General features: G+C 42.5%; 1 protein-coding gene across 4 annotated transcripts in view; it reads right to left on the reverse strand.

Moving 5' to 3' along the window:
* Positions 1–18,174, reverse strand: part of LOC120997021 (WAP four-disulfide core domain protein 5-like) — an 884,590-nt gene that overhangs the window by 56,759 nt on the left and 809,657 nt on the right. The window contains exon 3 of one of the 4 annotated variants that reach the window (XM_040426933.1): positions 5,475–5,881. The exons of 2 other annotated variants lie outside the window; for them this stretch is intronic. In XM_040426933.1, coding sequence (XP_040282867.1) covers positions 5,742–5,881 — 140 coding nt within the window. In that variant the 3' untranslated portion in view covers positions 5,475–5,741. Of the gene's footprint in view, positions 1–5,474; positions 5,882–18,174 lie in introns of those variants that run through there. One more of the 4 variants, XM_040426935.1, reaches the window with a different exon arrangement.

An 18,174-nucleotide genomic window follows, 5' to 3' on the forward strand; every position in this document is an offset into this window, starting at 1 on the left:
CGGATAAGACGTGTCTATATTATCCCAATGCCCTTGATACCTGCTGGAGATGTAATAAGGCCAAAGGCTCCTTCTTACACATCTGGTGGTCTTGTGAACTAATCAATCCCTGGTGGCACAACATAATCAATATGAGCAATCAGATCTGCCAGACCTCCTTCCCTTGCTCCCCCGATCTAACTTTGCTATATCTCGGCATGGGTGGAGTATCCCCCTTTAAGTCCTCGCTCTTCTCTCTCTTAGTAGCAGCAGCTAGACTACTCCTTCCGACTCATTGGCTATCCCCCGTGGTCCCTAGTACTGAACACTGGATTTACAGAGTTGACCAGATATATAGAATGGAGGAGATCTCGCATTGGGAGTTGCGCTCCAGATCCACTTTCCTTCAAATTTGGTCCCCATGGAAAACTTTTAGAAACTTCTCTTAACGCCCTCCCCTCAACATACGCTGATCAGCTCCCAGAGCATAGGACTTTCCTACACTAGTTACTTTTCATATTATGCCATAACATTCTCGCTTCAGTATACCTGTCATACTGTTTACTCAATTGAGTGTTTATGTTCACTTTTTCTGGACACATGTCTTTTTGAGGCCTTGTAGGCCTTCTTCTGCACTTTCAATTGCTTTTTGTACTTACGTCTATTACTCTCAAGCATTTATTTTGTAAAAGTTTATATACTGTGTATCTGACAATGCTTGATCTAATGAATATGAAAAACAATAAAAATTGTCAATACAAAAAAAAGGCAAAAAATTAAATAAAATAAAAAAAGGGCTGTCACTATGAAGGTCACTGTTAAAGGGATGGTCAATATTAAAGGGGCGGACATTGTTGAGGTCATTGTTAAAGAGGCGGGCACTGTGGAGGTCAATGTTAAAGGGGCGGGCACTGTGGAGGTTACTGTTAAAGGGCGGGCGCTGTGGAGGTCACTGTTAAAAGGGCAGTCACTATTAAAGGGAATCAAGCCACATGTAAGAGGAGAAGAGAAAACGAGGCGGCACTGCCCCCACTGACGTGACCGCTGTATATTTCAGCTGTACGCATGTGGTATGGGGATATCCAATAGGTGGTGCTCTGCAATAGTGAGCACAAGGCACGATTCATCAGGGAAGGAGAGAGAGAGAAAACAAAGTTGCGGCACTCACCAGGATACAAGAGAGGTCTTTATTGAAGCTTCCTTAGAAGTGGTAAACATAGAAGATCCAGGGGCGGACACAATGTTGCAGGCGGAGACGGCCGTTTTCGAGCGTGAGATCGTACGCTTCCTCAGGCCGCTCATACGTCATGACGCAGGTAAGAACTTTATAGAGGCGGGCAGGGGACGGCGGCGCCGTCGGCCACAGCTGTTCGCCCTCAGAGAGAAATGACACGTATTAAAAATCTGGATCCAGCAGTAACATGTACATAAAATGAAAAACAATACAAGCACAAAGAACACAATTGGTATACCCATATCCACAAAATGTGGGACAGATTTACAAGAGTGATGAATGGATACTTAGGAATATGATACAGAGAAATCGGTACTTATGATGATTATGCAGACACAAGAGCGGTGCATAGCACCAGCGTAATTAAGAACAAATCATAGAATATAGGGCTGCGTGACATGAAGCGACTCGCGATGGGCAGAGGGTGGATAGAAATAGAGGGCAGAAGACAAGACCCAGGATAGAAAAAATAGACGAATACTAATAATAGTGATTGTATTCACGAGGGTAAGGGACATATGGGCGTTATACATAGGCAATTTGTTATAGAGCGCATTCAAATCACAGGAAGACAGGACATGTCATTCCTGTCATTCATGCCCGCTGGGCCCATTAGCACCGGTCCGGATTATCCATTTTGCCTCCCTCTGCAGGAGCAGGCGATGCCGATCCCCCACCGCGAGGGATGGGACGGACATGCTCTATCCCCGCAAAGGAGAGGGCAACGCGGGTAGGCGTCGTGAGCGGCGCAGATATGGTCGATAAGGCGTGGACTGCCTCTACCTGACCTGATAGAGCCTACTGCTCACGAATGCGCTCAAAAGAGGACGTATAGTATTGCTATATAAAAGCGTCCACAAGGACAGAAGACCACGTACACGGACATAAGACGTGCGGCAGTGATGAATTCTTGTACTGTGTGCGTTACCCCTCCAAACATCACATATTTGTTGCACATATTAAGGCGCAAACGAGCAGTGGCCGCATTTGAAGTTGCCCTTAGCTTACCTAACCAGTTTGGCCTTAGGTGTCAAGAAAAACACTCCTGACAAGCTTGTTTTTGAGTAAAAAAAAAGGCTGTTTTTGAGTAAATAAAAAAAGGGCTGTCACTATGAAGGTCACTGTTAAAGGGATGGTCAATATTAAAGGGGCGGACATTGTTGAGGTCATTGTTAAAGAGGCGGGCACTGTGGAGGTCAATGTTAAAGGGGCGGGCACTGTGGAGGTTACTGTTAAAGGGCGGGCGCTGTGGAGGTCACTGTTAAAAGGGCAGTCACTATTAAAGGGAAGGCAATGTGGAGGTCACTGTTAAAGGGGTGGGCACTGTGGAGGTCACTGTTAAAGGGGCGGGCACTGTGGAGGTTACTGTTAAAGGGTGGGCGCTGTGGAGGTCACTGTTAAAGGGCGGGCGCTGTGGAGGTCACTGTTAAAAGGGCAGTCACTATTAAAGGGAAGGCAATGTGGAGGTCACTGTTAAAGGGGTGGGCACTGTGGAGGTCACTGTTAAAGGGGCGGGCACTGTGGAAGTCACTGTTAAAGGGGCGGGTACTGTGGAGATTACTGTTAAAGGGGCGGACACTATGAAGGTCACTGTTAAAGGGGTTGTCAATGTTAAAGTGGCAGTTACTGTGAAGGTCACTGTTAAGGGGTGGGCAATGTTAAAGGGGCAGGCACTGTGGAGTTCACTGTTAAAGGGGTGTGCACTGAGGAGGTCACTTTTAAAGGGGCAGGCACTGTGCAGGTCACTGTTAAAGATGCTGTCACTGCTAAAGGGGCGGCCACTGTGGAGGTCACTGTTAAAGGGGTGGGTACTGTAGAGGTCACTGTTATGGGGGAAACTGTTGTTATCTTTTTACGACACACGGAACATTAAATGAAATAGATGAAGTATACCCGTGCGAAGCCGGGTCCTTCTGTTAATATTTATATATATATATATACAGTGGATATAAAAAGTCTACACACCCCTGTTAAAATGTCAGGTTTCTGTGCTGTAAAAAAAAGAGACAAAGATAAATCTTTTCAGAACTTTCTCCACCTTTAATGGGACCTATGAACTGTACAACTCAATTAAAACACAAACTGAAATCTTTTAGGTGGAGGGAAGAAAACAAAAAAAACTAAAATAATGTGGTTGCATAAGTGTGCACACCCTCTTATAACTGGGGATGTAGCTGTGTTCCGAAATAAGCAATCACATTCAAAATCCGGTTAAATAGCAGTCAGCATACACCTGCCATCATTTAAAGTGCCTCTGATTAACCCCAAATAAAGTTCAGCTGCTCTAGTTGGTCTTTCCTTAAATTTTCTTAGTCGCATTCCACAGCAGAAGCCATGGTCCACAGAGAGCTTCCAAAGCAACAGAGGGATCTCATTGTTAGAAGGTATCAGTCAGGAGTAGGGGACAAAAGAATTTCCAGGGCATTAGATCTACCATGGAACACAGTGAAGACAGTCATCATCAAGTGGAGAAAGTATGGCACAACAGTGACATCACCAAGAACTGGACATCCCTCCACAATTGATGAAAAGACGAGAAGAAAACTGGTCTGGGAGGCTACCAAGAGGCCTACAGCAACATTAAAGGAGCTGCAGGAATATCTGGCAAGTACTGGCTGTGTGGTACATGTGACAACAATCGCCCGTATTCTTCATATGTCTGGGCTATGGGGTAGAGTGGCAAGACGAAAGCCTTTTCTTATGAAGAAAAACATCCAAGCCAGGCTACATTTTGCAAAAACACATCTGAAGTCTCCCAAAAGCATGTGGGAAAAGGTGTTATGGTCTGATGAAACCAAGGTTGAACTTTTTGGCCATAATTCCAAAAGATATGTTTGGCGCCAAAACAACACTGCACATCACCAAAAGAACACCATAGCCCCAGTGAAGCATGGTGGTGGCAGCATCATGCCAAGGGGCTGTTTTACTTCAGCTGGGACTGGGGCCTTAGTTAAGCTAGAGGGAATTATGAACAGGTCCAAATACCAGTCAATATTGGCACAAAACCTTCAGGCTTCTGCTAGAAAGCTGAACAAGCATACATCTAAATCAACAAAGGAATGGCTTCACCAGAAGAAGATTAAAGTTTTTGAATGGCCCAGCCAGAGCCCAGACCTGAATCCGATTGACAATCTGTGGGGTGATCTGAAGAGGGCAGTGCCCAGGAGATGCCCTCGCAATCTGACAGATCTGGAGTGTTTTTGCCAAGAAGAGCGGGCAAATCTTGGCAAGTCAAAATGTGCCACGCTGATAGACTCATACCCAAAAAGACTGAGTGCTGTAATCAAATCAAAAGGTGCTTCCACAAAGTATTAGTTTAAGGGTCTGCACACTTCTGCAACCATATTATTTTATTTTTATATTTTTTCTTCCCTCCACCTAAAAGATTTCAGTTTGTTTTTCTCTTGAGTTTTACAGTTTATAGGTCACATTAAAGGTGGAAAAAGTTCTGAAATGATTCATCTTTGTCTCATTTTTTTACAGCACAGAAACCTGACATTTTAACATTTTTATATCCACTGTATATATATATTTTTCTGTCAAAATGGCAAAAAAAAAATAAAAAAGGAATGTCCTCACAGGTAGCTGCTTTTGATGTTCTGCAGCAGCTGCGGCTGTGTTATAGGGCAGTAATTGCAGCTAGAAGGCACTGCCAGGCACAGCCAGCGACCTCTTCTCACTCCTGGGCTGACAGTTTCCCCTGTCTGCTCATATTCTACACAATCCTTCCTCTGTCTAATTCCGGCATTCCCTTCTATGTCCCTGACACTAGAATACAATCCTGATTGTGTCTTTTGAATGTCCCTAAAATAGTTTTCCTGGCAGACCCTGCAAGTCCCAACCGCCCTCATCCACAGCCGAGCACAGAATGACGTTCTGCTCGCTCTGTTCGGGCCCCTCCCTGTCTGCGGCAGCACTGATTGGCTCATCCATGCTGTCTGTCAGCCCGGGGTCCAATCAGGGCAAGCCCCCCCCCCACTTCCTGTCAGGGTCATGTGAGAACCCTTCTTCTTCCTCTTTTTCCCGCTGACACGTGCACTAAAATGATGTTACGTGCCGTTATAGTGGACTCATCCGAAACAGACCTGAAAAGGGTCATAACGAGTCTGGTTGAGCGCAGTCCTCACCTCTGACCACCAGGACCTCGCCCTGCTCTAGACTGCAGAGTCTGATGTCAGGGTCAATCAGCAGGAATTACATTTCTCGGCCACCAGTAATAATTGAATGCATCACAATGGACGGTCAATGATACATCTCAGTCTCATTTTTCATCTTCTGCTTTATTACATTGATAAATGTCACTATGATCGCTGAGAAGGAGGAGAAATCTGCCTTTAATGGGGGTGTATTCAGACTAAGCACCTGGGGCAGCGGATCCGGCCCTGAGGGTCTTCACCGCTGTCACCTCCAGGTTTATCTGCAACTAGAGAAGGAAAAGCCGCGAGAAGAGAGAATTACTGAGGCTGATCAGCGATGTGTCCTCCGCTGTGAGGGACGGAGATGCATCCAGCCGGCCGCACATCACTTATTACACTTTGATGCACAGTGAGCTACAATCTAGGAAGCAGCATTTCTGTTTTCCTGGACAATCAGTGTCCACTTCACAGTATCCAGGTGGCAGATTGGGTGGGCAATCGGTCGAGGGTGGTGGGCATGTTCCGGGCTTCTCTGGAGAAAAAATGTCATTGGGTTAAATTTCCAGATGTAACTATAGAAACATTAGACACAAAGTATCGACACTACATATCCTGAGTGACTGGAAGAGCGGCATCAATGAGAGATATCCAGAAAATGGCAGAATAGTGAGTGCAGCTCTGGAGTATAATACAGGATGTAACTCAGGATCAGTACAGGATAAGTAATGTATGTACACAGTGACTGCACCAGCAGAATAGTGAGTGCAGCTCTGGAGTATAATATAGGATGAAACTCAAAATCAGTACAGGATAAGTAATGTATGTACACAGTGACTGCACCAGCAGAATAGTGAGTGCAGCTCTGGAGTATAATACAGGATGTAACTCAGTATCAGTACAGGTTAAGTAATGTAATGTATGTACACAGTGACTGCACCAGCAGAATCGTGAGTGCAGCTCTGGAGTATAATACAGGATGTAACTCAGTATCAGTACAGGTTAAGTAATGTAATGTATGTACACAGTGACTGCACCAGCAGAATCGTGAGTGCAGCTCTGGAGTATAATACAGGATGTAACTCAGTATCAGTACAGGATAAGTAATGTATGTACACAGTGACTTCACCAGCAGAATAGTGAGTGCAGCTCTGGAGTATAATATAGGATGAAACTCAAAATCAGTGCAGGATAAGTATTTAATGTATGTACCCAGTGACTGTACCAGCAGAATAGTGAGTGCAGCTCTGGAGTATAATACAGGATGTAACTCAGAATCAGTACAGGATAAGTAATGTAATGTATGTACACAGTGACTGCACCAGCAGAAAAGTGAGTGCAGCTCTGGGGTATAATACAGGAAGTAACTCAGGATCAGTACGGGATAAGTAAAGTATGTACACAGTGACTGCACCAGCAGAATAGTGAATCTAGCTCTGGAGGATAATACAGGATGTAACTCAGAATCAGTACAGGATAAGTAATGTAATGTATGTACACAGTGACTGCACCAGCAGAATAGTGAGTGCAGCACTGGGGTATGATACAGGATGTAACTCAGGATCAGTACAGGATAAGTAATGTAATGTATGTACACAGTGACTGCACCAGCAGAATAGTGAGTGCAGCTCTGGGGTATAATACAGGATGTAACTCAGGATCAGTACAGGATAAGTAATGTAATGTACACAGTGACTGCACCAGCAGAATAGTGAGTGCAGCTCTGGGGTATAATACAGGATGTAACTCAGGATCAGTACAGGATAAGTAATGTAATGTATGTACACAGTGACTGCACCAGCAGAATAGTGAGTGCAGCTCTGGAGTATAATACAGGATGTAACTCAGGATCAGTACGGGATAAGTAAAGTATGTACAGAGTGACTGCACCAGCAGAATAGTGAATGTAGCTCTGGAGGATAATACAGGATGTAACTCAGAATCAGTACAGGATAAGTAATGTAATGTAATGTACACAGTGACTGCACCAGCAGAATCGTGAGTGCAGCTCTGGAGTATAATACAGGATGTAACTCAGGATCAGTCCAGGATAAGTAATGTAATGTATGTACACAGTGACTGCATCAGCAGAATAGTGAGTGCAGCTCTGGAATATAATACAGAATGAAACTCAGGATAAGTACAGGATAAGTAATGTAATGTAATGTATGTACACAGTGACTGCACCAGCAGAATAGTGAGTGCAGCTCTGGAGTATAATACAGAATGAAACTCAGGATAAGTACAGGATAAGTAATGTAATGTACTGTATGTACACAGTGACTGCACCAGCAGAATAGTGAGTGCAGCTCTGGAGTATAATACAGGATGTAACTCAGGATCAGTACAGGATAAGTAATGTAATGTATGTACACAGTGATTGCACCAGCAGAATAGTGAGTGCAGCTCTGGAGTATAATACAGGATGAAACTCAAAATCAGTACAGGATAAGTAATGTAATGTATGTACACAGTGACTGCACCAGCAGAATAGTGAGTACAGCTCTAAAGTATAATACAGGATGTAACTCAGGATCAGTACAGGATATGTAATGTAATGTATGTACACAGTGACTGCACCAGCAGAATAGTGAGTGCAGCTCTGGGGTATAATACAGGATGTAACTCAGGATCAGTACAGGATAAGTAATGTAATGTAATGTATGTACACAGTGACTGCACCAGCAGAATAGTGAGTGCAGCTCTGAAGTATAATACAGAATGAAACTCAGGATTAGTACCGGATAAGTAATGTAATGTACTGTATGTACACAGAGACTGCACCAGCAGAATAGTGAGTGCAGCTCTGGAGTATAATACAGGATGTAACTCAGGATCAGTACAGGATAAGTAATGTAATGTATGTACACAGTGACTGCACCAGCAGAATAGCGAGTGTAGCTGTGGAGTATAATACAGGATGTAACTCAGGATCAGTACAGGATATGTAATGTAATGTATGTACACAGTGACTGCACAAGCAGAATAGTGAGTGCAGCTATGGAGTATAATACAGGATGTAACTCAGGATCAGTACAGGATAAGTAATGTAATGTATGTACACAGTGACTGCGCCAGCAGAATAGTGAGTACAGCTCTGGGGTATAATACAGGATGTAACTCAGGATCAGTACAGGATAAGTAATGTAATGTATGTACACAGTGACTCCACCAGCAGAATAGTGAGTGCAGCTCTGGAGTATAATACAGAATGAAACTCAGGATTAGTACAGGATAAGTAATGTAATGTACTGTATGTACACAGAGACTGCACCAGCAGAATAGTGAGTGCAGCTCTGGAGTATAATACAGGATGTAACTCAGGATCAGTACAGGATAAGTAATGTAATGTATGTACACAGTGACTGCACCAGCAGAATAGTGAGTGCAGCTCTGGGGTATAATACAGGATGTAACTCAGGATCAGTACAGAATAAGTAATGTAATGTATGTACACAGTGACTGCACCAGCAGAATAGTGAGTGCAGCTCTGGAGTATAATGCAGGATGAAACTCAAAATCAGTACAGGATAAGTAATGTAATGTATGTACACAGTGACTGCACCAGCAGAATAGTGAGTGCAGCTCTGGGGTATAATACAGGATGTAACTCAGGATCAGTACAGGATAAGTAATGTAATGTATGTACACAGTGACTGCACCAGCAGAATAGTGAGTACAGCTCTGGAGTATAATACAGGATGTAACTCAGGATCAGTACAGTATAAGTAATGTAATGTATGTACTCAGTGACTGCACCAGCAGAATAGCGAGTGCAGATGTGGAGTATAATACAGGATGTAACTCAGGATCAGTACAGGGTAAGTAATGTAATGTATGTACACAGTGACTGCACCAGCAGAATAGTGAGCGCAGCTCTGGGGTATAATACAGGATGTAACTCAGGATCAGTACAGGATAAGTAATGTAATGTATGTACACAGTGACTGCACCAGCAGAATAGTAAGTGCAGCTCTGGAGTATAATGCAGGATGAAACTCAAAATCAGTACAGGATAAGTAATGTAATGTATGTACACAGTGACTGCACCAGCAGAATAGTGAGTGCAGCTCTGGGGTATAATACAGGATGTAACTCAGGATAAGTACAGGATAAGTAATGTAATGTATGTACACAGTGACTGCACCAGCAGAATAGTGAGAGCAGCTCTGGAGTATAATACAGGATGAAACTCAAAATCAGTACAGGTTAAGTAATGTATGTACACAGTGACTGCACCAGCAGAATAGTGAGTGCAGCTCTGGAGTATAATACAGGATGTAACTCAGGATCAGTACAGGATAAGTAATGTAATGTATGTACACAGTGACTGCACCAGCAGAATAGTGAGTGCAGCTCTGGAGTATAATACAGGATGAAACTCAAAATCAGTACAGAATAAGTAATGTATGTACACAGTGACTGCACCAGCAGAATAGTGAGTGCAGCTCTGGAGTATAATACAGGATGTAACTCAGGATCAGTACAGGATAAGTAATGTAATGTATGTACACAGTGACTGCACCAGCAGAATAGTGAGTGCAGCTCTGGGGTATAATACAGAATGTAACTCAGGATCAGTACAGGATAAGTAATGTAATGTATGTACACAGTGACTGTACCAGCAGAATAGTGAGTGCAGCTCTGGAGTATAATACAGGATGTAACTCAGGATCAGTACAGGATAAGTAATGTAATGTATGTACACAGTGACTGCACCAGCAGAATAGTGAGTGCAGCTCTGGGGTATGATACAGGATGTAACTCAGGATCAGTACAGGATAAGTAATGTAATGTATGTACACAGTGACTGCACCAGCAGAATAGTGAGTGCAGCTCTGGGGTATAATACAGGATGTAACTCAGGATCAGTACAGGATAAGTAATGTAATGTACACAGTGACTGCACCAGCAGAATAGTGAGTGCAGCTCTGAAATATAATACAGGATGTAACTCAGGATCAGTACGGGATAAGTAATGTAATGTATGTACACAGTGACTGCATCAGCAGAATAGTGAGTGCAGCTCTGGAATATAATACAGAATGAAACTCAGGATAAGTACAGGATATGTAATGTAATGTAATGTATGTACACAGTGACTGCACCAGCAAAATAGTGAGTGCAGCTCTGGAGTATAATTCAGAATGAAACTCAGGATTAGTACAGGATAAGTAATGTAATGTACTGTATGTACACAGTGACTGCACCAGCAGAGTAGTGAGTGCAGCTCTGGAGTATAATACAGGATGTAACTCAGGATCAGTACAGGATAAGTAATGTAATGTATGTACACAGTGACTGCATCAGCAGAATAGTGAGTGCAGCTCTGGAATATAATACAGAATGAAACTCAGGATAAGTACAGGATATGTAATGTAATGTAATGTATGTACACAGTGACTGCACCAGCAGAATAGTGAGTACAGCTCTAAAGTATAATACAGGATGTAACTCAGGATCAGTACAGGATATGTAATGTAATGTATGTACACAGTGACTGCACCAGCAGAATAGTGAGTGCAGCTCTGGGGTATAATACAGGATGTAACTCAGGATCAGTACAGGATAAGTAATGTAATGTAATGTATGTACACAGTGACTGCACCAGCAGAATAGTGAGTGCAGCTCTGGAGTATAATACAGAATGAAACTCAGGATTAGTACAGGATAAGTAATGTAATGTACTGTATGTACACAGAGACTGCACCAGCAGAATAGTGAGTGCAGCTCTGGAGTATAATACAGGATGTAACTCAGGATCAGTACAGGATAAGTAATGTAATGTATGTACACAGTGACTGCACCAGCAGAATAGCGAGTGCAGCTGTGGAGTATAATACAGGATGTAACTCAGGATCAGTACAGCATATGTAATGTAATGTATGTACACAGTGACTGCACAAGCAGAATAGTGAGTGCAGCTCTGGAGTATAATACTGGATGTAACTCAGGATCAGTACAGGATAAGTAATGTAATGTATGTACACAGTGACTCCACCAGCAGAATAGTGAGTGCAGCTCTGGAGTATAATACAGAATGAAACTCAGGATTAGTACAGGATAAGTAATGTAATGTACTGTATGTACACAGAGACTGCACTAGCAGAATAGTGAGTGCAGCTCTGGAGTATAATACAGGATGTAACTCAGGATCAGTACAGGATAAGTAATGTAATGTATGTACACAGTGACTGCACCAGCAGAATAGTGAGTGCAGCTCTGGGGTATAATACAGGATGTAACTCAGGATCAGTACAGAATAAGTAATGTAATGTATGTACACAGTGACTGCACCAGCAGAATAGTGAGTGCAGCTCTGGAGTATAATGCAGGATGAAACTCAAAATCAGTACAGGATAAGTAATGTAATGTATGTACACAGTGACTCCACCAGCAGAATAGTGAGTGCAGCTCTGGAGTATAATACAGAATGAAACTCAGGATTAGTACAGGATAAGTAATGTAATGTACTGTATGTACACAGAGACTGCACCAGCAGAATAGTGAGTGCAGCTCTGGAGTATAATACAGGATGTAACTCAGGATCAGTACAGGATAAGTAATGTAATGTATGTACACAGTGACTGCACCAGCAGAATAGTGAGTGCAGCTCTGGGGTATAATACAGGATGTAACTCAGGATCAGTACAGAATAAGTAATGTAATGTATGTACACAGTGACAGCACCAGCAGAATAGTGAGTGCAGCTCTGGAGTATAATGCAGGATGAAACTCAAAATCAGTACAGGATAAGTAATGTAATGTATGTACACAGTGACTGCACCAGCAGAATAGTGAGTACAGCTCTGGAGTATAATACAGGATGTAACTCAGGATCAGTACAGTATAAGTAATGTAATGTATGTACACAGTGACTGCACCAGCAGAATAGCGAGTGCAGATGTGGAGTATAATACAGGATGCAACTCAGGATCAGTACAGGGTAAGTAATGTAATGTATGTACACAGTGACTGCACCAGCAGAATAGTGAGCGCAGCTCTGGGGTATAATACAGGATGTAACTCAGGATCAGTACAGGATAAGTAATGTAATGTTTGTACACAGTGACTGCACCAGCAGAATAGTGAGTGCAGCTCTGGAGTATAATACAGAATGTAACTCAGGATCAGTACAGGATAAGTAATGTATGTACACAGTGACTGCACCAGCAGAATAGTGAGTGCAGCTCTGGAGTATAATACAGGATGTAACTCAGGATCAGTACAGGATAAGTAATGTATGTACACAGTTACTGCACCAGCAGAATAGTGAGCGCAGCTCTGGAGTATAATACAGGATGTAACTCAGGATCAGTACAGGATAAGTAATGTAATGTACACAGTGACTGCACCAGCAGAATAGTGAGTGCAGCTCTGAGTTATAATACAGGATGTAACTCAGGATCAGTACAGGATAAGTAATGTAATGTATGTACACAGTGACTGCACCAGCAGAATAGTGAGTGCAGCTCTGGGGTATAATACAGGATGTAACTCAGGATCAGTACAGGATAAGTAATGTAATGTATGTACACAGTGACTGCACCAGCAGAATAGTGAGTGCAGCTCTGGAGTATAATACAGGATGTAACTCAGGATCAGTACAGGATAAGTAATGTAATGTATGTACACAGTGACTGCACCAGCAGAATAGTGAGTGCAGCTCTGGGGTATAATACAGGATGTAACTCAGGATCAGTACAGGATAAGTAATGTAATGTATGTACACAGTGACTGCACCAGCAGAATAGTGAGTGCAGCTCTGGGGTATAATACAGGATGTAACTCAGGATCAGTACAGAATAAGTAATGTAATGTATGTACACAGTGACTGCACCAGCAGAATAGTGAGTGCAGCTCTGGAGTATAATGCAGGATGAAACTCAAAATCAGTACAGGATAAGTAATGTAATGTATGTACACAGTGACTGCACCAGCAGAATAGTGAGTACAGCTCTGGAGTATAATACAGGATGTAACTCAGGATCAGTACAGTATAAGTAATGTAATGTATGTACACAGTGACTGCACCAGCAGAATAGCGAGTGCAGATGTGGAGTATAATACAGGATGTAACTCAGGATCAGTACAGGGTAAGTAATGTAATGTATGTACACAGTGACTGCACCAGCAGAATAGTGAGCGCAGCTCTGGGGTATAATACAGGATGTAACTCAGGATCAGTACAGGATAAGTAATGTAATGTTGGTACACAGTGACTGCACCAGCAGAATAGTGAGTGCAGCTCTGGAGTATAATACAGAATGTAACTCAGGATCAGTACAGGATAAGTAATGTATGTACACAGTGACTGCACCAGCAGAATAGTGAGTGCAGCTCTGGAGTATAATACAGGATGTAACTCAGGATCAGTACAGGATAAGTAATGTATGTACACAGTGACTGCACCAGCAGAATAGTGAGCGCAGCTCTGGAGTATAATACAGGATGTAACTCAGGATCAGTACAGGATAAGTAATGTAATGTACACAGTGACTGCACCAGCAGAATAGTGAGTGCAGCTCTGGAGTATAATACAGGATGTAACTCAGGATCAGTACAGGATAAGTAATGTAATGTATGTACACAGTGACTGCACCAGCAGAATAGTGAGTGCAGCTCTGGGGTATAATACAGGATGTAACTCAGGATCAGTACAGGATAAGTATTGTAATGTATGTACACAGTGACTGCACCAGCAGAATAGTGAGTGCAGCTCTGGAGTATAATACAGGATGTAACTCAGGATCAGTACAGGATAAGTAATGTAATGTATGTACACAGTGACTGCACCAGCAGAATAGTGAGTGCAGCTCTGGGGTATAATACAGGATGTAACTCAGGATCAGTACAGGATAAGTAATGTAATGTATGTACACAGTGACTGCACCAGCAGAATAGTGAGTGCAGCTCTGGGGTATAATACAGGATGTAACTCAGGATCAGTACAGGATAAATAATGTAATGTACACAGTGACTGCACCAGCAGAATAGTGAGTGCAGCTCTGGGGTATGATACAGGATGTAACTCAGGATCAGTACAGGATAAGTAATGTAATGTATGTACACAGTGACTGCACCAGCAGAATAGTGAGTGCAGCTCTGGGGTATAATATAGGATGTAACTCAGGATCAGTACAGGATAAGTAATGTAATGTACACAGTGACTGCACCAGCAGAATAGTGAGTGCAGCTCTGGGGTATAATACAGGATGTAACTCAGGATCAGTACAGGATAAATAATGTAATGTATGTACACAGTGACTGCACCATTAGAATAGTGAGTGCAGCTCTGGAGTATAATACAGGATGTAACTCAGGATCAGTACGGGATAAGTAAAGTATGTACAGAGTGACTGCACCAGCAGAATAGTGAATGTAGCTCTGGAGGATAATACAGGATGTAACTCAGAATCAGTACAGGATAAGTAATGTATGTACACAGTGACTGCACCAGCAGAATCGTGAGTGCAGCTCTGGAGTATAATACAGGATGAAACTCAGGATCAGTACAGGATAAGTAATGTATGTACACAGTGACTGCACCAGCAGAATAGTGAGTGCAGCTCTGGAGTATAATACAGAATGAAACTCAGGATTAGTACAGGATAAGTAATGTAATGTACTGTATGTACACAGTGACTGCACCAGCAGAATAGTGAGTGCAGCTCTGGGGTATAATACAGGATGTAACTCAGGATCAGTACAGGATAAGTAATGTAATGTAATGTATGTACACAGTGACTGCACCAGCAGAATAGTGAGTGCAGCTCTGGAGTATAATACAGAATGAAACTCAGGATTAGTACAGGATAAGTAATGTAATGTACTGTATGTACACAGAGACTGCACCAGCAGAATAGTGAGTGCAGCTCTGGAGTATAATACAGGATGTAACTCAGGATCATTACAGGATAAGTAATGTAATGTATGTACACAGTGACTGCACCAGCAGAAGAGCGAGTGCAGCTGTGGAGTATAATACAGGATGTAACTCAGGATCATTACAGGATAAGTAATGTAATGTATGTACACAGTGACTGCACCAGCAGAATAGTGAGTGCAGCTCTGGGGTATAATACAGGATGTAACTCAGGATCAGTACAGAATAAGTAATGTAATGTATGTACACAGTGACTGCACCAGCAGAATAGTGAGTGCAGCTCTGGAGTATAATGCAGGATGAAACTCAAAATCAGTACAGGATAAGTAATGTAATGTATGTACACAGTGACTGCACCAGCAGAATAGTGAGTACAGCTCTGGAGTATAATACAGGATGTAACTCAGGATCAGTACAGTATAAGTAATGTAATGTATGTACACAGTGACTGCACCAGCAGAATAGCGAGTGCAGATGTGGAGTATAATACAGGATGTAACTCAGGATCAGTACAGGGTAAGTAATGTAATGTATGTACACAGTGACTGCACCAGCAGAATAGTGAGCGCAGCTCTGGGGTATAATACAGGATGTAACTCAGGATCAGTACAGGATAAGTAATGTAATGTTTGTACACAGTGACTGCACCAGCAGAATAGTGAGTGCAGCTCTGGAGTATAATACAGAATGTAACTCAGGATCAGTACAGGATAAGTAATGTATGTACACAGTGACTGCACCAGCAGAATAGTGAGTGCAGCTCTGGAGTATAATACAGGATGTAACTCAGGATCAGTACAGGATAAGTAATGTATGTACACAGTGACTGCACCAGCAGAATAGTGAGCGCAGCTCTGGAGTATAATACAGGATGTAACTCAGGATCAGTACAGGATAAGTAATGTAATGTACACAGTGACTGCACCAGCAGAATAGTGAGTGCAGCTCTGGAGTATAATACAGGATGTAACTCAGGATCAGTACAGGATAAGTAATGTAATGTATGTACACAGTGACTGCACCAGCAGAATAGTGAGTGCAGCTCTGGGGTATAATACAGGATGTAACTCAGGATCAGTACAGGATAAGTAATGTAATGTATGTACACAGTGACTGCACCAGCAGAATAGTGAGTGCAGCTCTGGAGTATAATACAGGATGTAACTCAGGATCAGTACAGGATAAGTAATGTAATGTATGTACACAGTGACTGCACCAGCAGAATAGTGAGTGCAGCTCTGGGGTATAATACAGGATGTAACTCAGGATCAGTACAGGATAAGTAATGTAATGTATGTACACAGTGACTGCACCAGCAGAATAGTGAGTGCAGCTCTGGGGTATAATACAGGATGTAACTCAGGATCAGTACAGGATAAATAATGTAATGTACACAGTGACTGCACCAGCAGAATAGTGAGTGCAGCTCTGGGGTATGATACAGGATGTAACTCAGGATCAGTACAGGATAAGTAATGTAATGTATGTACACAGTGACTGCACCAGCAGAATAGTGAGTGCAGCTCTGGGGTATAATATAGGATGTAACTCAGGATCAGTACAGGATAAGTAATGTAATGTACACAGTGACTGCACCAGCAGAATAGTGAGTGCAGCTCTGGGGTATAATACAGGATGTAACTCAGGATCAGTACAGGATAAATAATGTAATGTATGTACACAGTGACTGCACCATTAGAATAGTGAGTGCAGCTCTGGAGTATAATACAGGATGTAACTCAGGATCAGTACGGGATAAGTAAAGTATGTACAGAGTGACTGCACCAGCAGAATAGTGAATGTAGCTCTGGAGGATAATACAGGATGTAACTCAGAATCAGTACAGGATAAGTAATGTATGTACACAGTGACTGCACCAGCAGAATCGTGAGTGCAGCTCTGGAGTATAATACAGGATGTAACTGAGGATCAGTCCAGGATAAGTAATGTAATGTATGTACACAGTGACTGCATCAGCAGAATAGTGAGTGCAGCTCTGGAATATAATACAGAATGAAACTCAGGATCAGTACAGGATAAGTAATGTATGTACACAGTGACTGCACCAGCAGAATAGTGAGTGCAGCTCTGGAGTATAATACAGAATGAAACTCAGGATTAGTACAGGATAAGTAATGTAATGTACTGTATGTACACAGTGACTGCACCAGCAGAATAGTGAGTGCAGCTCTGGGGTATAATACAGGATGTAACTCAGGATCAGTACAGGATAAGTAATGTAATGTAATGTATGTACACAGTGACTGCACCAGCAGAATAGTGAGTGCAGCTCTGGAGTATAATACAGAATGAAACTCAGGATTAGTACAGGATAAGTAATGTAATGTACTGTATGTACACAGAGACTGCACCAGCAGAATAGTGAGTGCAGCTCTGGAGTATAATACAGGATGTAACTCAGGATCATTACAGGATAAGTAATGTAATGTATGTACACAGTGACTGCACCAGCAGAATAGCGAGTGCAGCTGTGGAGTATAATACAGGATGTAACTCAGGATCAGTACAGGATATGTAATGTAATGTATGTACACAGTGACTGCACAAGCAGAATAGTGAGTGCAGCTATGGAGTATAATACAGGATGTAACTCAGGATCAGTACAGGATAAGTAATGTAATGTATGTACACAGTAACACCACCAGCAGAATAGTGAGTGCAGCTCTGGAGTATAATACAGAATGAAACTCAGGATTAGTACAGGATAAGTAATGTAATGTACTGTATGTACACAGAGACTGCACCAGCAGAATAGTGAGTGCAGCTCTGGAGTATAATACAGGATGTAACTCAGGATCAGTACAGGATAAGTAATGTAATGTATGTACACAGTGACTGCACCAGCAGAATAGCGAGTGCAGCTGTGGAGTATAATACAGGATGTAACTCAGGATCAGTACAGGATAAGTAATGTAATGTAT

Source organism: Bufo bufo, chromosome 4, assembly GCF_905171765.1.
Source record: "Bufo bufo chromosome 4, aBufBuf1.1, whole genome shotgun sequence".
Taxonomy (NCBI): domain Eukaryota; kingdom Metazoa; phylum Chordata; class Amphibia; order Anura; family Bufonidae; genus Bufo; species Bufo bufo.